Raw genomic sequence first — 23,434 nt, 5'->3', positions numbered from 1 at the left:
CTGGAAATGGTTTTAGGATTATGTATGAACTACCCTCCACCAATGCAGATAATCAAGGTTTGTTGTATTTTGCTCACATGGCCATAATTATGAAACTCAGTGTGGGTGATCCTATGCCTGTAGAGTGGAGCACGTGCCAGCTGAATGAAAATGCGACCTGTGGTCAAGGCGTCAGGACCCGCCTGCTGACCTGTGTGCGCAGTGACGGCAAGCCAGTTGCCATGGACCAATGCGAGCAGGTAATTTGCTTGTATTTGTATCTCACGTCTATGGCTTTGCTTTACTTAATATTGGTCTGCAACCTCTACAACGTTGGATAGAGATGACAGATTGTAGTTTCTTCTTATCTCCGCTTACGTTCAGTTGGATTTAAAGGTACTAGTACAGTAGAGTTATAGCTTACTAGTTTGAACTTAGTCAAAATAACTGGGAAAGGTCGTTTTATACTGAGGAAAAGAGTTCGTGGATATATTTTTTATTGCTTCCAAAAACTTATTTAACTGTACTTGGTTTGTCAAACTGTTGACATTGGGTGACTTTAATATTTAGATATGAATCTGTGTTGGGCATGTGATTCATTTGCATATGTGATAAACTCTGTATCTTGCATATGAGATGAACATGGCCACTGAGATTAGAGAATTATGTTAATTTTCTTAGCAAATGATTGCTAGATAAATAGCACAGTTATATTATTTTTCTTCTCAATCTATGTTGAAATGCCTTTATACCAAGTTTCAAAATAGTGGGTTCTGAATTTTTGTAATTTTATTGCCTTGCTGTTTTTTTTCCTTGACACACTATACGGCGTTAGGACAAAAATCTATAGTCACACCTATTCTAAAGAAGTTGGCATTCCCTTCCCAATGTATAAATGAAAAGCACTATAGAGGTAGTTTAACAGAAGTAAAGATGCTATCACTCTGTAAGAATCACTGAAACAATCTTTGGAATAAATTGGAAATAGGGAGCCAGTTAACTCATGTTTCTGCAGAAACTTCTTTAACAAACTGGCAAAATAAAAATTGGTGCTATTTCTCCCAAGGTAGGTGGAGTACATAAGTGGAAATTAAAACAAAGCAAAACCTTTCTCGCCTGTCCTGACTTAACTCCATTAGGTATTGTTGCAACATGCTCTGTAAACCAACAGTACAGCCATAGACCAGAACACCAACGCTGAGACCAGGACATCTGAAACTATATTTTCATAGGGGGAAATTCTGAAACTGACTAACATAGGGCAGAGTGCTGTCTACCAAATGTCAGTGATTTATTTTTAACATATTAATTCATATAATCTACCATTCAGAAAAAAATAAATCAATCGCCAATCTACAACTCCAAATAAGTGAAAATATTATATTTAGTGTATGTAATAAATATTTTCTTTTGATACAAAGAAAGATATAAACTATTCATTAATAGAAAATAAGTTTCTCTTCTTTCCAAATAACATATGCTCAATATATATTAATGTTTAAAGACTATCAGTTTAAGGAAGTCCCAAATTATTAAGCTAACTAAAATATCCATATATCTCCAATGGATCATAGATCCTATTGTGGTAATAATTTCTATTTTACTCACTTGGAAATTCATCATGTTATAATCATTTATTTCAGATTGGTGTGAATATTGCTGACATTTAATATGTTTAATGTCAGTTTTTCTAGGTAAGCATACAAATAGTATGTGATTCCTACAGTAGGAATTTTTATTTATTTTTTTGTGTTTCTTAAGTAGTTTATTCTTTTACTAAGACATCTTCTACCTTGGCCAATAGAAAATTTGTACATTTTGCCTAGATACTGGTTTAAGAGATAACAAAAGGAAAATAAGCTATAAGCAACTTGTTCCATGGTTAAGAACAAGATTATATTTTTTTGGCATAGTTGGTCTTTTTTATGGACTTCAGATAGGTCATTGATTTTATTAATATTTTTATTCCTCTTTTATTTATATTATAACCTAGCTAGCTTTAAATTTTGGCCTTCTGTGTGTATTTGGCCCATCCAGAATCCCAAGGTGCCTGAATTTAGCACTGAAGTTTCTTTCTGGTTCGTTGTCTGAACAACAGGATGCATCTCTGTGTCATGTGACCTCCTGCTTTCCCAGCACCCTAATAGCAGGTCTATTCTAGAGTTTAGGATTTTACAGAAAGCAATTTGGGCCAAAAAATATTTATTTTGTGAAGTGAGAACAACCATTTTCTATGATTGCCACCAATTTATATAAGAAAAGATATTTTTTCCCCCACCAAAATGCGAAAATGTTATTATCACAGCCTAAAGGACAGTCTTTCCCATAAAAGGACAGTCATTTGACTTGACAGTGATATGATTTCTCCAATGAAGACGTATTTCATTTCCATTTGCAGCGTAATTTGGAGAAGCCCCAGAGAATGAGCATCCCCTGCTTGGTGGAATGTGTGGTCAACTGTCAGCTCTCGGGGTGGACGGCTTGGACAGAGTGTTCACAAACCTGTGGCCATGGAGGTATTTGGGTTCCCTGTGTTTCCCACTAAATAGCTGAGTCTTTTAAAAACTACTTTCAGTGTGCCATAGCTTGATAAATGGCATAAGGCATGGTGGTCAGCTGAAGGCAACATGAAGCTGACCTGGGAGAAAGGGAAGCAGAACCTGGCCTCATGTCAGTGTGGGAGGGCAAGGCAGAGGTTGCAGCACTGGCCTAAGAATGGCGGCAGACTCCAGAGGGGCTGCCGGACCTGCTGCAAAACGTATATTTAAAAGGTCATACACGCTTGAAGCTCAGACTCGGGGGTGGGGGGGCATGGGCAATATATATAACCTGAACCTCTGTACCCCCTTAATGAGCTGAAATAAAAAAAAAAAAAAGGAAAAGAAAAGAAAAAAAAAAAGTCATAAGCTTAACCAGTTGAAAAACATGTTGGCCTCAGTGGTTTTGGGAAGAAGTATGTATTATATAATTGAAGCTGGCTACCGTGTAGGCAGTGGTTTAGCATAATAGACTAGAGGCTTATTTTTCACCCATGTAAGCAGAGGGGTAGTTTCTGCTTCAAAAAGTCAATAAAGGACATAGGTTGACAGAAGTTCTGCCACTTTAACATAAGTAAGTTTCTCTGGATGGTAATATCCCCTAGCTTCATGGAGGTTTTTATGGGAAGGGTAGGAAGCAGTGTGTATTTCTTCTACTATATATTCTATTAGAAAAAATCTAGTCCTATGTCTCCAACTCAATGCAAGATGGCAGGAAAGGAAGTGAAGTTTCTGGGTGGACACTTGCTTCTCAGCAACAGTGTTATGCTATAGAGGAAAAGGAGTATGAATCTTTGTCAAACAGATAGCAATCACCACCACACAGTCCTAGGATCTTACTGGGTAAGTAATGCACAATGGCAGGGCATGCAGAAGGCAACCAATACTCAGAAGGTAGGCAAATGGAAACACAGGTGGCACTCCAGCCACTAGGATGATGTAGGGACTAAAACATGGGTCTATGGGAGAGAGCAACAAGGCCATAGCTGGAAAATACAGAGCTCGTTTAGGATAGAACTCTAGTCCTGACAGAGAGTTATAATTTATGACAAGATAAATGTCAGAAATTTGGAGTAGGGACCTAGGGAGAAATCCTGGTATATGGTTAGATGCTGTCTTAGTCTGTTTTGTGCTGCTATAAAAGAATGCCTGAGACTCAGCAATTTATAAAGAAAAGAGGCTTATGTGGCTCACAATTCTGGTGGCTGGAGGGTTCAAGATTGGGCAGCTGCATCTGGTGAGGGCCTCATGCTGCTTGCACCCTGAGTTCCAATGCAAAGTCCCACAATCACTTCACTCTCCCTCCCAGGCACACAGGTTCTCCACCTGCAGTGCTGGCATGGAGCTGCCGGGGTTGGGGAGGGACAGTGTAAGCAATGTAAGACTGTCTTCTTTGCCCTCTTCAGTGCTTCTTTCCTTGATATAATATTAAAACAAGGTACTATGATCGCTCACCTGATTTTTGGATCTTCTGAAGGTGCTTCCTTGTGTGGATAGTTGCTGAATTTGGTATTTGTGTGGAGGGATGATTGCTGGAAGTTTCTATTCAGCCATCTTGCTCCACCCCTTCCTTGGGTTCCATTCTTGAAGGCTGAATAGAAGTTTATTCGTATATCTCACAAATACACATTGGATGCTTTCTGGGCACCAGGCACTCTTCCAGGAACTGAGAGTACACTCTGCATGCAACAGAGTAGATCCCAGGCAAACAAAGCCCGCTTAATTCATAAACTTAATATTCTAGTGGTAAGATGGATGGTGAGGACAGAGAGAAAGCAAATAAACAAGGAAGTAAACACAAAAACAATGGATGCTAAGTGCTATGATGAAACTAAAACTGGCCACCTGACGGGTGGGGAGTGAGGGACAGGAGAGGAAAGGCCACGGAGGAGGTGGCATTTACATCAAAACTGAACAAGGTAGTGGCCTCACTCTTGTAACTGGCATTTTCTTACTAGGCTGCTTAGTGTCAATCTCATGGGCATTTTTTGAACACATATTCTATTTAAGACTCTTCAAGAAAATATAGAAAGACGAGTATTTTTCTACTTGTATTTATTTGTACCCAATCTCAATCTTAAAAATAAAATAAATGGAGCAGTACAAAGAGGAATAGGAATTTGTAGGCAACTGCGCTCTGGACTGTGCAGAGGCAGGCTCTGAGGTTACATTGTATTACTATCATACCTCACCAGCCCCAAACTTTTCCCCCATTCCAGCCTTCTTGCTTCAGTCTGAGGACACTGCTGTTCCTTGCTCATCATCGCTGTGGTACACAGTAATGTTTTTAAAATGAGATAATTCTGTATCTAAATCGTGCCTTAATCCTCATATCGCACAACCTGAAAACAATAAACGGACAGTGGTAATCCAAAGCAGACATGTATGGTATGGATGAACTTGTTTCTTAAAAGACACCAAACTCTGGAGCTGAAAAGATTGGAGACTATCATTGGGAAACATCTGCGGCTTGCTTCCTCTGAGATAGAGTGCCAACAGCTGTCTTTTGTATGAGTGGCTTTCTTTTTTCCTACTGGTTGTATCAATGGGGCAGAGACCACAAAAAGATATAGGGTTTATTTAATCATATTAAAGTGGGAAAGCGAGTTACATGGGAGTCAGACTTCAGCAGCTGCAGCTCTCGGCTGACTTCTTTATCAAAGACAAAAGTTCACACAATTACCTCTGTTTATGAATTTACTGAGTTGTTGGGCAAAACCTGATGTGTTGGACGTCCCTGAGGCTTCCTGGTGAGACACACTTCACCATCAAACCCACAGAACTCCATTGATCTGAGGGGAAATTTTGAAATGAGCTCTTAACTTTATTTTTCAAGCATCTGGGTCGCCTCTTTAATGTACACCTGATGCTTGGTATATACTTTCTAATTGTGTTAAAGATTTCAAGGTCAGAACAGTTTGAATCCAATTTATTTCACTTTAGAGAGAGACTGAGTCTAAGCTTCCACTAAGGGATCTTTGTAGATAGATTTCAAAGATCAAAGCCTGTAATAGAAGAGCTTAATATTAGGATTAGTCGTGTTTTTTGTCTCTTGAATTTTCATCACTTTAGTGGAATGTAGAACTCCGTAGATTTAGCATATCATGAATTATTCATAATTATTTAACTGATAACACTCTAAGAATGTTATTAATCCCAGACTATGATTTTTATATTTTTTAATTCAATGTATATGAGCTTATAATATTTTTATATACTATATAATCCAGCCCACCTCTTGTGTTTCCCAGATGGCAAATAATTTTTCTGTCAACTTTAGCCCATAATGAAAAAATAATTTTGTATTAACTTCAAAACACAACAACTTTGTGATTTCCAGCCTTTTTTTGTTTCTTACAGACTTCAAGGGCAAGCCAGTAAGTTTTATTTTTGGCATCTACATAAAATTTGATCAGTGCAGTATCTTTTTTTTTTTTTTTTTTTTTGAGACAGAGTCTCGCTTTGTTGCCCGGGCTAGAGTGAGTGCCATGGCGTCAGCCTAGCTCACAGCAACCTCAAAGTCCTGGGCTTAAGCGATCCTACCACCTCAGCCTCCCAAGTAGCTGGGACTACAGGCATGCGCCACCATGCCCAGCTAATTTTTTCTATATATATTTTAGTTGGCCAGATAATTTCTTTCTATTTTTAGTAGAGATGGGGTCTCGCTCTTGCTCAGGCTTGTCTCAAACTCCTGACCTTGAGTGATCCACCCGCCTCGGCCTCTCAGAGCGCTAGAATTACAGGTGTGAGCCACCGCACCCGGCCAAGATCAGTGTAGTATCCTTGATTGGGCAAAGTCTGATAGTTATAACAATTCAAACTTATTTACTGTGTCAAGTAATTAGTTCTTGTGGCAAGAGAATAAGGAGCAAGATAGTGGAATGGGAAAGAAAGATAGACTAGACAAGAAACTAGAAGATCTCAGTTTTACAGCCAGCTCTTCTAATGGCAAGCTGTAGGACTTTGAACTGTTCACTCAATCCTTTGCAGAACTTGCTTGCACATTTTTCTATCTGTAAAATGATGAAATATTAGAGTGATTACTTTTTAATATCTGTTGGTCAAGGGTAGCGTTACTGATGCCAGGAGTATGTCAGTAATTCCTCACTCTCGTACTATGAAGTATAGACTTAATTTCACAGATGTGTTGATAGGCAATTAAGTTCCCTGTCCAAGGTCACAAAGCCTGTCAGTTGTGAAGGAAAGAGTTGAACCCAAGTCCAGGTGTCTCCAAAGCCCACCTTTGTTCCACTATGCCCCTTTGCATCTGGCATTTGGTAATCATCCATGGCGTACATAGCCCTGGGTTGGGTGCTGTATCACTTTGTAAAAATTCTTATCATTTATAGGTATATTTAAAAATAAGCAGAGAACGGGTCTTAAATTGGAACACAAATTACAGTGAGATATAGTAATGCTTTAAGAAGTCCCTCTGAATTTTAAGCCTCCTAAATGTATTCTTGTCTCACAATCAATAATGTAATGATGTTGCATATTATCTACTTCATCTAATAGGAATATAGCTGCCAATCTTACAGACAGGAAATTTGTGACTGGCGGTTTTCTCTAAAAGAATGGACAGAGTAGCTCCAAGATTGCCAAAATCACTCTCTCTGACCTTCTTGGGTCCCATGGGGGTTCCTCACTGTGGGTACTGCAGCTGTTCATAGGTATTTAAAATGGTCCATCAAGTTGTGTTCATATTTGATGAGACTGAAATGTGATTTTTGAGACTGGAGGTATATACACATTCTACCACTGAAAAGTCTGGAGTTCTTATGTCCAAGCAAAGCCAAAGTGCTTAATCTTCTGCCCACAAAAGACCTAGCCTTCCCTAGTGACATCCTGGTCTATCTTGGTGTCTAAAACCATGGTCTTTTTACTTCCTTGGGTAACTGGCAGAGAGATGATCCCAGCTGGTATTAGACTTTGTTTTACTCTGGAAAGCCTATGAAATTTTCATCTTGCCCAAATTGGATGTTCTTTACAATGAAGGACATTTGGATGCCTGAAGCAATTTTCAGACAAGCCAAAGAATCCCTCTATAGGAGAAACCATGAACTGTAACTCTGAGTGAAGAATCATCACTGCATCTTCCAATCTCTAACAAAGCCAAACACATGCTGAAGACCTATCTTTAACTGCAGATCAAGACTGTAATTTTCCTCCACTCTGTTACATTGAATGATAAGCTTGATCTTAAATTCATGTCCACCAGGATATATATTTAAAACAAATTTTGCACTTAAAATAAAACTTGAATAAAAATTTCAGATGATCTTTGTTAAGAGAAGTGAAAATATAGTTTAACCACTTTTTAGTAGACGTCTAGCATAAAGAGCCACATAAATTACTTGAGCATTTTGTATGGAATTTGACTTTCCACTGCTTTCAGAAATTTACTCTGATTAGTACCCAAAAGCAAATATAGAGTTATCATAGGAGAAAGATGTTAGTACATAATCTCAATTACTGTTTGCTAAAGAAAATATGGAGTGTATGAATACAAATAACCAATGTATCACAGAGAATATATTTAAGTGCAACTCACAAATTCGTTCAAATGGCCTCATGAGTAGAGTGTGGCATCTGCTACCTATGACATGAACCACGCGAGATCTGTTGAAAAGCATGTGCTTTTGGAGTAAGACAAATCTTTGTTTCAAACCTTCTATTATAGCTGTATCATTTTGCAAAAATTATTTAAATTCTCTGAGCATCAATTTTTCATATACTAAATGAGAATATTAACATCTGTGTCCTGATCTCACCCTAAGACTGGGGTTCTTGTTGAAGTGATTAATTTCGTGCAGGTGGGTGGGAGGTGCTCTCAAGGGAACGGGAGTGAAGAAAGTAGGATAAAGAAGAGAAGACAGCTAAGCAAGAATATACTATATCATCTGAATATCATATCTTTTTGTAGTTGTTGAAAGAGTTTAGTCTTTCTCTCCATAATGGGGCCACTTTTACAATGATGAAAGGTATCATACAATAAATTGCCTTAACCATAGAAACACATGTGACTAAAATTAATTAATATATTGAACATGACCATCTCTTCATGATGTTTTTGTTAGTATCCGTTTGCTTCTTTTTCATCTATTTTGTCATCTGCTAGTATTTACAACTAATATCAGGTGGCATGTAACAAAAGCTTAAGAATGAATCCATAGGGGGAAACATTTGAAAGGGAAAATATTTTATTCTATAACCTAATTTTTAGCTGGACATCAGGAAAGACCACCATTACCTCATGTTTAGTGGCATTGTACCCTGTACTGCATGGGGTTTAAGTTGGCCAACCCCTTGTAGATGTTGGCTTCGGGATAACCATTCCCTGCCAATGATCACACATGTGCTTTGGAAATTTAACTCATATTCAAAAGAAATAATGTCCAGATAGGAAACAAACCAGTAATAATAATATTCATAAACATGCTGAAAGCTCAAAGTCACACTATGATTATTGCTTTTACACATCCACAGTGCCTTGGAGTTTATAGGTATGTTCCTGTAAATTGCTTAGATATTTTATTTAAGAAACAATTTGTTTCAGGTTAATAGATACCTTCTTTAATGCTCTCTCTATTTTTCTTTTATTTCCTTTTCCATTATGCCTTACATATATACTTTGCATTGTTTGCCTAGGCCATATCCACATCCACCAGAGCTATTAAAGCCATAATCTTCAGTTAATTCAGTGCCTGTGTTTCAGGGCCACAGAAGGATCACTATGTGAATGAAGCATGCCTCTCTAAAGGGCATGGTGACTGGCTACTTGGATTTGAAAGTATGTTCAGAACAAGAAACCATTGTATTTGGCTGCCTTTCTTTTTCTGAGTGTATACATTGTCAAATTTTTAACTAGTTTTGAGGGTTTTTTTTTTAATTGCTTAGAATTTCCTGCATTCATTTTGTCAGTGAATCTTCAGAGTGAAGTTTGACTACTGCTGAGTTCAATGAGAATGTAATCTAGTAGGCTTTAACTCTATATGCAAGTACCAAGATTGGCCTTTCTTTATTTTTATTTTTACAACTAGTGTGCTTCATTGTCTATTTTTTTTCTGTATATCTTGCCATGCAATGCTTTTATCCTTCACTGCATGTAATTATTGCTAATTTAGTAGTAAGCCCAATGTCACTAGTGCTTATAATGAGGTCCCAATATTCCCCAAGGGAGACTAGGAAAAGGCTCATTGAGGAAAATTGCTAGCAAATAACACACTTACCCTATCATGATTTGCTTCATTATTTAATTGGAAACATATTTTTTCAGAGAGTGCCTTTCTCTCTTTTATAACCTGATGAGTACATGAATAGAGAAAAAGTCAACTTCTTTTCCTTCATCTCATTGGTATTGCACATTAAGTATGTTGTTAATATTCACCATGGAATTCAGGTTCCAAATTGAAGCCTATTTCCATATTTTAGGCATTTATTCAAAGACATAAACCCAAGCAAGAGGAGTTCAGAGAGTTTCCAGAAAATTCTTCCACTTTCCTTTTGGAAGCATGAGGATATGTATGGCAGCAAGCCTAACTATTACTCTAAGGGCAGAAGCAGTCCAGGCTGAAGTGTAAGGGATTTGGTGGGTTTGGACTCAGCTGAATAATTATGAATTTCATGGTTGTGTTCATTTAACATAATAAGCCCAATAAAATACAGGAGGGAAGAGGTAGTGTGCTTTATATACTTATTACAAGCTTGTTCCAGGACCAGTTCTAGGAATTGATATAAAATGGTATTTGTTAAAAAATAAATGTTTAGAAATAGAAAAAAAGGTTTAACAAGCACTTACGACATTTTAAATATTCTATAAGTTGCTTTTATGTATTGTGTTTTTGATTCATACAACCTATGTGAGATATATTCATCTGATGCTCTTCATCTGAACCCGCATACTTGTGAGTTCCATAGGAAACAAAATCCCTCAGAATATCAAAATATTCACTAATGAACTGATCATTTACAAAACCTTCTCCAGGCAACAAGATTTTTCCATTAGCACATGTGTTCTATCACTGCCCATCGGGGGATTTGTTGGTCTATCATCTCTAGCTTCAAGTGAAACGTGTACCTACAACAAAGGCGCTTCAAAATGGGGTGATCTTCACACCAAAGATTAAAGGGAGCCCTTGGGAAAATTGATGAAAAGTAACTCAAAGGCCAAAGAATTTATGATCAAGCTGTGAAAGTCAGTCATGAAACAACGGGATCTTTTTATACCACAATCAAAATTATGTAAGAAATATCAATGACTAATTTATTCTTTGTCCTAATGATGAGTGCATAATTGTAATTATAATCTATATGGTAGCTGACATTAGATAAAATAAATCCACTTGCATGCTTTTTAGTCACAGGAAAAAAATCATATTTAAGTATATTTTACTATTTATTTAAAATAATTTAATTCCAGTTTAAAATAGCTGGACTTTTAAGGGGCATTTTCTCCAACAAGAACTATCCTCAGATAATGAAGACTTTCTGGTTTCTTAGTTTTATTTTACAGAAGAGAAAATTCACGCTCCAAGCAGTTAAAGTGCTTGCATGTAGTCACATCATTTTTACTAGCTGTTAATTTGAGAGAAGTGTTTTCAACTGGAGATTTTGATGCCAAGTCCTGGTTTCTTTGCACCATGCATCAGCTATTTTTAAATTCTCTTCCTGTCATGTTCCATACCACAACATAATTTTACCTTTAACATGATCACATCCTCTGCTTCTTTCTCTCTCCCATCGAAATTCACCATCACCAAAACAATTCCTTCAGGCTCCTGCTCTTAAGGGTCCTTGATAAATAAGAGCTGCTGAGAGATAGTTGCTAGGTTGAATATTCCATCTTCTCTAAGATTTGGAATCCCAGGTAATATTTGCCCATTAGCCTAGGAGGTGCCAGGCTCTTTGTTGATACTGTCTGCATTCCATGTTGCTAGATTTTGCATTTATAGAATCAGAATTAGTGAAAGAGTCCTTAATTTGAGGAATACTTTCTCTGATTATTTAACTTATGCATCCAAAATATTTCTGACTTCAAGACAAATATATACTTACTAAAATAATATCAAGTATTCCACAGAAATATCAGGTCCAGTAATTTTTTTACACTTTCATGCATATATTAGCAATATTTTTATGTTGAACTTTAATATAAATGGTTAAACACAACAGTATAATTCAAAATGTAGATTTACTATATATTCCATGGTTTTAAAAAAATATTCTTGGTAGTAATAGGCATTGTTTGGAACTCTTATATTGGTGTTTGGATAGCAAAAGATAGAGAAATCATATGGCTGTGCTTCCAGTGAATGGTCTTCAGACTTCATTATTTTAAAAAGTAATAGCATCATTATTTTTCCTACTGAATTCATTAGATTTCCTCCACCTTTATGTCCAGCAGAAAATATCTGTCACTTTAATGGAAATAAATAAAATGGTTCTACAGTACAGGCCATCAGCATGCCATCAATTTAAGAACAAGCTTGAAGTTATTTGGTTATAATGAAATAGAGCCTCTTTGGCTATGGTAAAGGTGACACTACATTGTCATTATTCTTACAAAGATGGATAGAACAAAATTAAATCATGATTAAATATAAATTATAATGACATTAGGATAATAAGTATTTAGGTCAAGAGAATAAAGATTAAAGTTATTATAAAACTAAAGAGGACTTAAGCAAGAATGTAAAATTTTGGGCCAAATATGTTCATAAGGCAGGGACAACATTTCACATGAATGATGTCTGTTGTGTATGATTTGATTTGAGTGATGCTGAGAGGAACATACATCCTTCCAGATGCATACCCTCCACACTAGGGTTCAGTGCCCAAGGTTGAAGACTGGGTTGTTCCCCAAGCCCATATTATCATGGAAAGAAATTTTACCACCATCCAAAGTTTCCTTCTTGTCCCTCATAAAAGACCTAGTTAGGTAGCTTTCTTTGCTTCATTGCCTATATCTCTCCAACAGCATGGTTAATGCAGGAGCCTAGGAGCAAAACTGCTTAATTTGTTTTTTTTTTTATTATTTCAGTATATTATGGGGGTATAAAAGTTTAGGTTACATATATTGCCCTTGCCCCCTGACCGAATCAGAGCTTCAAGCGTGTCCATCCCCTAGATGGTGCGCATCACACTCACTATGTACGTATACACCCATGTCCTCCCTTGCCCACATCTGCCCGACACCCGATTAATTTGTTATTCCTCAATGTGCTCTTAGGTGATGATCAGTGAAACCAACTCAGTGGTGATATAGCATCTCTTGTATTTTCCTGGATAGAGCTGGAACCTGTTCTACTAAATGAAGTATCCCAAGAATGGAAAACTGCTTTGAATTCCATTTTGCAACCTACAAGATTTTTTGTTGTGTTGTGTTTTGTTTTGTTTTTACCTCCAACAAGTGACTTAAACTTTCCATGACTCAGTTTCCTCATCTTTAATATGGGAAAATAATAGAATTTTCTTCATGGGTTGTTATGACTATTAAATGAGTCTGTTCATATAAAGTTTAGAATATTGCCTAGTTCTAGCACATGGCACCAACTCAATAAACAGTACTAAAAGTTTTATACCATCACACATTTGCAATTAATATATCATGTATACAATTTATGAAAATATAAATTAAACAAATATTTCATTAGTGCTTACTGTCTACAAAATACCATGTTAGGGATAGAAACCGAAACCTTAAGGAAGTTAAACGTCATTGATCAGAACTTCATAGTTTTCTTCAAAGGTCTCTAATGCAGAGACAATTAGTTTACCACCAAATCTATGGTAATATTCTAGTATTCAGTAACAGGTCTAGTCTTGTGAAAATGTGAGCTATCCTTACCTGTCACTGGATTTGAGGACATCTGATCATTATTCCTATCTAGGGCTTTCAAAATGAATTCTATGTAGAAGTGAAGTCATGGTAGCTTTCCATTTCTCTTGGAATATTAACTCTTTGACATCAACTAAAAGACTCTGTTTTCATTAGGTTATTAAGTATGGAATGTCTGATTTCTTTAAGTACTGACAATTGATATCCAACATTTCACATTGACATTCCTTGTTTATTTGGTTGTTTGTTTTAATTGTGAAGGTGTATCCTTATTCTTTCAAATGCACATTTTGGCTTTTAATTATCTTTCCAGTTTTCTTAGAGCAATTTTTGTGAAACCATGGATAAGTGAAAAATTCATCTTATTTTTGAATATGAGTTCCATCATGGAACTGATGCAGTGCAGACAGCTCAAAATCATCAACAAACTGTTTGGGAGGGATGTGGCTAATGAATGCACAGTACAGCCATGGTTTGAGAAGTTCTGTTCTGCTGATTTTAATCTAGAAAATGAGCCATGTTGGTAACCTGAGACCAAGGGGGATAATGATGAGCTGAAAGCTGTATTGGAAGAAAATCCATCTCAACCTATGAGTGAATTAGCAGCAAGGTTTGACATTACTATTACAAAAATATTGGACCATTTGAAACAAATAGGCAAGATAAAGAAGCTGGATACATGGGTTCTGCATGAATTAAACAAGCGTCAGAAAAGAAATTGTCTCAAAGCTTGCCTTTCTTTGCTGTCACAACATAAAGGCAAACCATATCTACACCGTATTGTTTCATGTGATGAAAAATGTATTCTTTTTGACAATTGCAAGTGTTCAGCACAATGATTAGATAAAGATGAAGTGCCAAAACACAGTCTAAAACTGAATAGTCATAAAAAAAAACCTAATGATGTTTGTTTTATGGTCCAGCTCTGGTATTTTCCACTACAGCTTCATGAAACCTGATCAATCAATTACAGCCATGTCTACTGCATCCAATTGGATGAAATGATGAAGATACTTGCAATTAAGCAGCCGAGATTGGTCAATAGACACAGGCCAATCCCCTTGCAAGACAACACTCGACCACATGTCACACAAACAGCGCTGCTCAAACTACAAAAGCTGGACTTGAAAACTCTCTGTCATCCACCGTATTCACCAGACCTTGCACCGGCTGACTACCACTTCTTCCAGGTCTTGGACCACATCTTGCAAGGAAAAGTATTCAATTCTCAACAGGCTGTGGAAAACACCTTTCTTGATTTTGTTGCCACTTGCTCTCCAGACTTCTTCACTGCTGGCATAAGAAGCTACTGTTAAGATGGCAAAACTGTGTCAATAGTTTAGGCACACACTTTGATTAACTGTACTGCTTCTTGTTTGAGATACAAAAAGCTAAACTATTGCTTCGAAATTGGACATTTCATATTTAATGACCTAATACTAGCTTTAGCAATATTGTCTCAGGCTCTTCTCCCCCTCGCTCTCTCTGTTCCAGCCACATGGGCTTCTGTCCGGTGCTCAGACATGTGACACTTCTTTGCGTCTCACCATCCCTTCCTGTGCTCCTTCCTCTGTGTGGCTCATGCTCTCCACACATCATGTCTGGCTTACACCCCCTCAGATTTCCACTTACAGTTCAACTGCTCAGGGCAATGATCTCTGTATCAGAATGGGCTGCCACCCTGTCACATGCTCCCATAGAACCCTCTGTTTGTCCTTTAACATTTGTCACAAGTAACTTCATAACAACAATGGAAGGGCATCATGTTCACAAATAACTAATAGTAATGAAATTATATGTACTTAGTACCTCATTAGTAAAAGAGAGTAAGGACAAGAGTGAGTGGGAGAGAAAGAATGAGAATGAAAGTGAGAAAGAGAGAGAGAGAGAGAGAAGAATAAACATCTAAATAGTGTAGGTCATTCCAGCCACTATTCAACTTGATGAGCTTATGACCTGATGTCCAGGAGTTGGCAGAAGATGACAGGGTGGCCCTACTCTTTCTTCAGCCATTCTTATTAACCAATTGTCTTTCATTGTGGAATGAAATACTAATATTTGAACAAACATTTTTCAAACATCATGGTTCCTTCATAAAAGGGAACAACTTTATCTTGTGCTCAGTGAAGAAAGAAAATGGTTCTACATGTCTAGGAAAGTTGGTTGTATTGAAAGACACTATTGGGACTTTGGGGGTAGCACCTTGCTAGGGAATTTTTTAGGGTAGTCTAAATTATGTGCAGTTTAAATTTGTTAATTTATAACCTAACAGAAGAAGGAGATGGAAGTCTCACTATTTTCATTTAATATTTGTAATCCTCGCCTACAGTATAAGGCCTTTTAAGATAGAAGATACATCTGGCAATTTTATCACTGCTCCTAGTACAGAACAGGGTGCTGTGATCATATTAGAGCTTAAGAAATATTGTTAAATGAATGAACATTCCACCAGTGTTTACAGGATCAGTCTACTCGGCAACAAAGAAAATTTGGACTTACGAAGACTAAAGAAGCAGAATATAGAATTTCAGATCCTGTAAGCATCATTAAAACCTAAATAGCCTTTATCTCTGTAGAAATCTAATGACAGAAAAACTAAATGTGGGACAGGACAGAGTTTAGTATATTATAATGAAAACTTACATACGTAAGCCATCATTCTATTGTTCATTTCCCTGTCCAAGCCAAACTAACTGAAAAGCTGACACCTCCCTTATCATTTTAGGTCGAATGAGCCGGACTCGGTTTATCATTATGCCAGCCCAAGGAGAAGGACGGCCATGCCCCACACAGCTTACCCAGCAGAAAACCTGCCCAGTGACCCCCTGCTACAGCTGGGTCCTTAGCAACTGGTCTGCCTGTAAATTGGAGGTAGGTCGTGTAATGACACTTAGAAAAATACTTCTCAGTATGTCCAAAGCACTTGTCTGGTCAAACCTACGTGCTGATGGAATAAATTTCACAGCACCAGGGGTCTGGCACGATGTATTTTCGATGGAATGGAGAACATGGAAAAATACTGCCAAGTGACTTAACCTCATGCAGAGTGATATTGCTGGGAAAACAAACAGCCATCCATTAGTCACTGAATATAATAGGGCAGGTCATGGGACTTTCGATAGCTTTGGCATCCTCAAGAATTCTGTGTTATTTTCTTGGCTTGTTGGGAATATCAAAGTATGATTTAATTAGGTAAAACTCTGATGCTTTGAAAATGCACAGCTTGCTTTAGATTGTATTTCTTAAAGAGGCACTTTTAGGCTTAGACAAAATCTTGCATATGGGCAGGAAACCAAGTGTAGGAAAGTTATATTTTAACAGTATTACATGAACCAAGGTTACTACATTTTCCTCAATGATTACTTTTTTTATTGGCCTTAAATATAAATGCCTAGCAACATCAGAATACATCACATACCATGAGCTTTTGCTGGATCAGCAAAGATTCTGTACTGCAATTTCTGTCTGGCTCCTTGCTTAAGAAAAACCACATTGATTTTCTCTATTTTCTTATCTTACTAGTTTATCCTTCAATTCATGTTACAAGGTATATTTTAATTAGGTAACAATAATTTTGGTTATGCATTAAGAAATCGGCAGAGTATTCCCATAGAGATGTTTAGTGCTTCTGTCAGGATGACATTGTCAGGTAACATTATTATCGTGCAGAAGTTAAATGCCTATGTATTTTAATAGGTCCCAGAGGAACAAAAATGTGCGGTGCACTTGTTCAGTCTCATTTTTACAGAAAATAAGGTAACCATGCTAAGAAACTAATTCAGAAGTAACTTAATAGCTTTGAATATTAATACTTTGTCTACCGGTCTTAAATCTTCTTTTCTAAGTATTCAGCAACTTTTAAATGCTGTTTGGAATCCCAATTACAAAAATGGAAAGAATATTTCTCCTTATAGCTGTGATAACTTTGACAGGATAGAAAAATAAGCTCAAAGAATGCAGGAAGCCATTGCTGGGGAGGAAGAGAAAAGAAAGTTGAAAGAGGACACGAGGTGGGGAGAAAGGAGGGACAAACAGAACTGACAACGTCTACACTCCAAGTCTCACCAGGTGTACAATTACTACTGTGCCTTACTTTTTTTCTTGCACTCTCCTTTGTGTCTTCTCAGTTTTCAGGAGCCTATTTTTTTGATAGACAAGTTTGCCAATTTGTCCCATAAGAACATTATGGGAAAATGTCAAATGTAATGTTCTGCTGTCACACGCTGAGCTTTTGTGAGAACCACAGGGACAAGAGTGTCAGGTGGTGACCATTCTCTGTAGTGGTGCTGGTGATGGGTAGAGGGTTGTGGTGTCTACTGGAGATACCCAGTTTTGGAGGCCCCAGAGACCCATAAGAGCAGATGATCAGTTTGTGCCTCCAGAAACTTCAGAGCTACCTCGTATTACTATATGGGGTTAATCCCACTCGCTGACACTTCCAGTGGGGAAGAAACTCTGGAGCTAGACTTAATCTATGCAAAGCCCTCAATAAACAAGACTATAGTTAATTATTCTAGGATGATCACTTACCCAAAGAGGCTAACAGGTGTTCTCCCACAAATTTAAAATGGAATTGAAGCCGTTCAAAGATACTGTAATCAGGAACTCTTAGCTGCCATGTTTTTTTCACTTTGTAGATAAAGTAAATCACTCAGAAGCAAGAAAACACAAAAACAACATAGGGAAATGTAGAGACAAAAGAGAAAGGGAATCAGGACAGTATCTGGGTTGAGTTCTCCTGTGTACTAGCTGCATTCCTCCTACTTTTCGGGCAATCTCATTAACTCCTTGTGACATGGATAACACAGTACCTTTTTAACGAATTGTCTATTCTTAGATTTATACATAAGCTGAGTTTTTGGAATTACTGATCAAAATACACATGGGTCTTTGTACACAAAGGGAGAACATCTCTCTACACCTGCCTTTCTGCTTTTCCTTGTCCTAGCACATCCTAACCTGCCAAATGCAGGTTGGGAGCTCATTGCCTGAGGGTGGTAATGACATTTAGATGGCCACTTGCCTTCATGAAGTAGTAGCCAATAATAAGAGACGCTTGCATGGGGCACAGTGGATGTGCCAATTCTGCCACTATATTATATGGGAAAGGGAGTTTGTATCCTCATGCATCACTTCCTTTTTAGGGTTTCCGATTCTTCCCAAGTTCCTCAGCTGCTAACATGTATACACCCATATGCTAATAAACCTGCTGGAGGAGCATAAACTCTGGAGTTTAGCAGCCCTAATTTTGATTATGGTTCTGCCAATTCCTAGCTCTGCATTTCTGGCCAAGTCTCGAAACTCTCCAAACATCTGTTTTCTTATTTATATTATGGGAGTAGCAATCATACCTATTTTGCTGGGGTTTTTTTTTGGGGGGGTAGGAATTACATAAGTTATATAAAATGCCTAGCATAGTAATTTACATAAATTAAGAACTCAATAAATTACAGTTAATATTATAATTTTTATTAAAACTATGATTATGGTCATTAGCACCATCTGCCTATCCACATCTGGTAGAGATGCCAGTTAAGTGAATACAAAACCTCCATTAATGGGGGTTCTGGGGGGGATCTGGACAGTGGAGGGTTATTGTAGTAAGCGAATCCTTGCTCTAAGAAGCCCGGGTCTATTTCTGGGCCCCAGTATATAAAGTCTTTTTAATGTGGATGAGTGAATGCTTGCTTTATGAATGAAATTATCATTCTAATGCTGATTTCTCTTCATAATGTGGCTGTTGCTGTCAAAGGGATAAGAGATTAAGGTTGACTGTGGACTGATCCCAAGGTACATACTAGGAGCATACTGTTGTTTGTCTTGGCTTTTAAAGTGATCCTAGTGCAGGCTTGTTTCCTGTCATTCCTTTATACTCTGTCTCATGGAGTGTCAAAAACACTCTAATCAGTTTTATCTTCTGTTACCTGAGGGTCCAGATATCAGTTCTTTCAGCTATTATACATTCTGCAGTATCTTTAGACCCTTCTTTCCAAGTACACAAAGTCTGATACTCTATAGCAAAACATACACCTAGACAATTCTGCAGTGAATCCATCATCTAGAATAAGTTATGAATAAACCCTCTCTCCCCCCAAATTTTTAATTTATATCTGTTATTCTCCACTCTAGGGCATAAACAGTTACAGGAACATTTACTTTGAACGAATCTACTGTGAATTGATTTTCAATTTCCACTTATCTCAAAAAAAATGCATTTAGTTTTAAAATTATGCTACATTTTCTTTGGACAATTTCACAGCAGCTGTAGAAATTATTAATGCAGTTATGGAATACTGATAAAACAAGTGTGGGAATTGCGATCTGCTGTGGTCTGAATGTTTGTGCCCCCACCAAATTTATATGTCCAAACAACCCCCAATGTGATGGAACTGGGAGGTGATAACGTCATGAGGCCTCCGCCATCATGAATGGGATTAATGGGATTAAAAGAGACCCACGGGTGCTCGTTCTCCCCTCCCACCATTTGAAGATGCCTAGAAGGCACCATCCATGAGGAACTGGCTCTCATCAGATGGTACCTTGATCTTGGACTTCCCAAACTCCAGAACTGTCACCAATACATTTACAAACAGTTTCTATTATTTATAAATTACCCAGTGTAAGGTATTTTGTTATAGCAGCCTGAACAGACTAAGACACCGTCTTAGATAAACAAATCATAATTCTCATTAAAAAAACTTTATAACAAGGCACAATATCCTCAATTTATCATTTTAAATACTTGTCTTTATGCTAGAAGCTTTCAAATTATTCTCTTCTAGCTATTTTGAAATATATGGTGGATTTTTATAAGCTATAGTCATCCTACTGATCTACCAAACACTAGGCCTTATTTCTTTTATCAAAGTACACATTCATACCAATTAACCTACTTGTCCTCATCCTCTCCCCCCACTACCCTTCCCCCGACCTCTAGTAACCACCGATCTACTCTCTATTTTCATTAGATCCACTTTTTTAGCTCCCACATATGAGTGAGCACATCTGATATTTGTCTTTCTGTGCTTGGCTTATTTCACCTAAAATAATGACCTTGAGTTGCATCCATGATGCTGCAAATGACAAGATTTCATTCTTTTTAATGGCTTAATAACATTCCATTGTGTATATATACCACATTGTCTTTATCTATTCATCCACTGTTGGACACTTAGATTGAGTCTCTGTTTTGGCTATTGTGAATAGTACTGCAATAAACAGGAGAGTGTAGATATCTCTTCAGTATATCGACTTGTTTCCTTTGGGATATATATATTCAGTAGTGGAATTGCTGGATCACATGGTAGGTCTATTTATAGGTTTTTGGGGAACATCTATTCGTTTTTCTGTAGTGGCTGTACTAATTTACATTCCCACCAACAGTGTATAAGCGTTTCCCTTTCTCCACATCCTCACCAGCATTCATTACTTTTTGTCTTTTCGATAAAAGCCATTTTAACGGGGGTGGGATTGTGGTTTTGATTTGCATTTTTCTGATGATCACTAATGTTGAACATTTTTCATATACTCACTGGCTATCTGTATATCTTCTTTTGAGAAATATCTATTCAAATCTTTTGCCCATTTTTTATTTGGATTATTTGGGTTTTTTGCTGTTGAATTGTATGAGCTCCTTATATATTCTGGTTCTTAATCTCTTGTCAGATAGGTAGCTGGAAAATCCGTGGATTGCCTCTTTATTAATTGTTTTCTTTGCTGTGCAGAAGCTTTTTAGCTTGAGGAAATCCAAATTGTCTATTTTTGCTTTGCTTGACTGTGCTTTTAAGATCTCACACAAAATATCTTTACCCAGTCCAATGTCCTGAGCATTTCTCTGTATTTTCTTCTAGTAGTTTCATAGTTTCAGGTCTTAGATTTAAGTTTTTAGTCCATTTTGATTTGATTTTTCTGTATGGTGAGATACAGGAGTTTAGTTTCATTCTTCCACATATAGTTATCCATTTTTCCCAGCACCATTTATTTAAAAAGCTGTCCTTTCCCTATTGTATGTTCTTGACACTTTTGTCAAAAGGGATTTGCCTGTAAATGTGTGGATTTATATGTGTTCTATTGTGTTCCAGTGGTCTAAGTGTCTGGTTTTATGCCAGTATCATGCTGATTTGCTTACTATAGCTTTGTAGGTAGTATATTTTGAAGTCAGTAGTCTGATGTCTCTAGCATTGTTCTCTTTGCTCAGGATTGCTTGGCTATTCAGGGTCTTTTGGGTTCTATATACATTTTAGGATTGTCTTTTATAATTCTGTGAAGAATGTCACTGGTATTTTGATGAAGATTATACTGAACCAGTAAATTGCTGTGGGAAGTATTGTCAATTTAACAATATAAATTCTTCTAATCCATGAGTATGGAATATCTTCCCAGTTTTTGTATCCTCTTCAATTATTTTCATTAGTGTTTTATACTTTACATTGAATAAATCTTTTACTTTTTGGGGTAAATTGATTGATAGATACTTTATATTCTTTGTAGCTACTGTAAATGAGATTGCTCTCTTAATTTCTTTTTCAGATTTTTTGCTGTTGGAGTATATAAATGCCATTGATTTTTGTATGTTGAATTTGCATCCTGCAACTTTATTGAATTTGTTTATCATTTATAAAAGTTTTTTTTGTGTGGAGTCTTTAGGTTTTTCTAAGTATATAGTCATGTCATCTGCAAATAAGGCAATTTAACAACTTCCTTTCCAATTTGGATGTCCTTTTTTTCTTTCTCTTGCCTAATTTCGTTAGCTGAGACTTCCAGTATGATATTGAATAAAAGTGGTGAAAATGGGCATCCTTGTTTTATTATAGAACTTAGAGGAAAGGCTTTCAATTTTTCCCTGTTCAATGCAGTGTTAGCTGTGGGTTTGTCATATATGGCCTTTATTATTTTGAGGTTTATTTTACTTCTACACCCATTTTTGAGACTTTTTATCATAAAGCAATGTTAAATTATATAAAATGCTTTTTCAGCATCTATTGAAATGATCATATGGTTTTTGTTCTTGCTTCTGTTAATATGATATCACATTTATTAATTTGAACATGTTAAACCATCCTTGCATCCCTGGGATGAATCCCACTTGATAATGGTGAATGATCTTTTTAATACATTGTTGAATTCAATTTGCTACTATTTTATTGAGGATTCTTGCATCTATGTTCATCAGTGGTATTGACTATAGTTTTCAATTTTTGTTGTGTCCTTGTCTGGTTTTGTTATCAGGGTTATGCTGGCCTTATAGAATGAATTTGGAAATATTTTCTTTAACTTTTTGAAGAGTTTGATTGAATTGGTATTAGTTCTTTAAATGTTTGGTAGAATTCAGCAGTGAAGCCATCAGGACCTGAGCTTATCTTTGATAGACTTTTTATTACAGCTTTGATCTTCTTACTCATTACTGATTTATTGAAGTTTTCTATTTATTCATATTCAGTCTTGACAGGCTGTATTTGTCCAGGAATTTATCACTTTCTTCTAGGTTTTCCAATTTGTTGGTACATAGTTGTTCATAGTATTCTCCAATGATACGTTGTATTTCTGTGGTCTCAGTTGTTATGTGTTCCTTTTAGTTGCTGATTTTATTTATTTGGGTCTTCTCTCTTTTCTCCTAGTTAGGCTAGCTAAAAATGTTTGTGAATTTTCTTCATATTTTCAAAAAACTTACTTTTCATTTTGTTGATCTATATTGTTTTTTTATTTTTGGTCTTAATTTCATTTATTGCCATTCTGATCTTTGTTATTTATTTCCTTCTACTAATTTTAGGTTTAGTTTGTTCTTGATTTTCTAGTTTCTGGAGGTGCATTGTTAGACTGTTTATTTGAAATCTTTCTACTTTTTTGATATAGGCATCTATTGCTGTAAAATTCCCTCTTAGTGCTGCTTTTACTGTATCCCATAGATTTTGGTATGTTGTATTGTCATTTTCATTTTCACTCTAACTTTTTAATTGGAGAATTGAGTCCATTTACTTTCAGTGTTATTGATAAGTAAAAACTTACTACTGTCATTTTGTTGCTTGTTTTCTGGTTGCTTTGAAACTCTTTTCTTTTTTCCTGTCTTCCTTTGTGGTTAAGC

At 36.7% G+C, this 23,434-nt stretch overlaps 1 protein-coding gene across 1 annotated transcript in view; it reads left to right on the top strand.

Moving 5' to 3' along the window:
• Window positions 1-23,434, top strand: part of THSD7B (thrombospondin type 1 domain containing 7B) — an 841,191-nt gene that overhangs the window by 794,952 nt on the left and 22,805 nt on the right. The window contains exons 19-21 of the mRNA XM_069473127.1: window positions 124-239; window positions 2,378-2,495; window positions 16,079-16,224. Coding sequence (XP_069329228.1) covers window positions 124-239; window positions 2,378-2,495; window positions 16,079-16,224 — 380 coding nt within the window. The remainder of the gene's footprint in view (window positions 1-123; window positions 240-2,377; window positions 2,496-16,078; window positions 16,225-23,434) is intronic.

Source organism: Eulemur rufifrons, chromosome 1 (assembly GCF_041146395.1).
Source record: "Eulemur rufifrons isolate Redbay chromosome 1, OSU_ERuf_1, whole genome shotgun sequence".
Lineage (NCBI taxonomy): Eukaryota > Metazoa > Chordata > Mammalia > Primates > Lemuridae > Eulemur > Eulemur rufifrons.
Note: the sequence above shows the minus strand (reverse complement) of the source record. Positions and strands in the feature narration are given on the sequence as shown.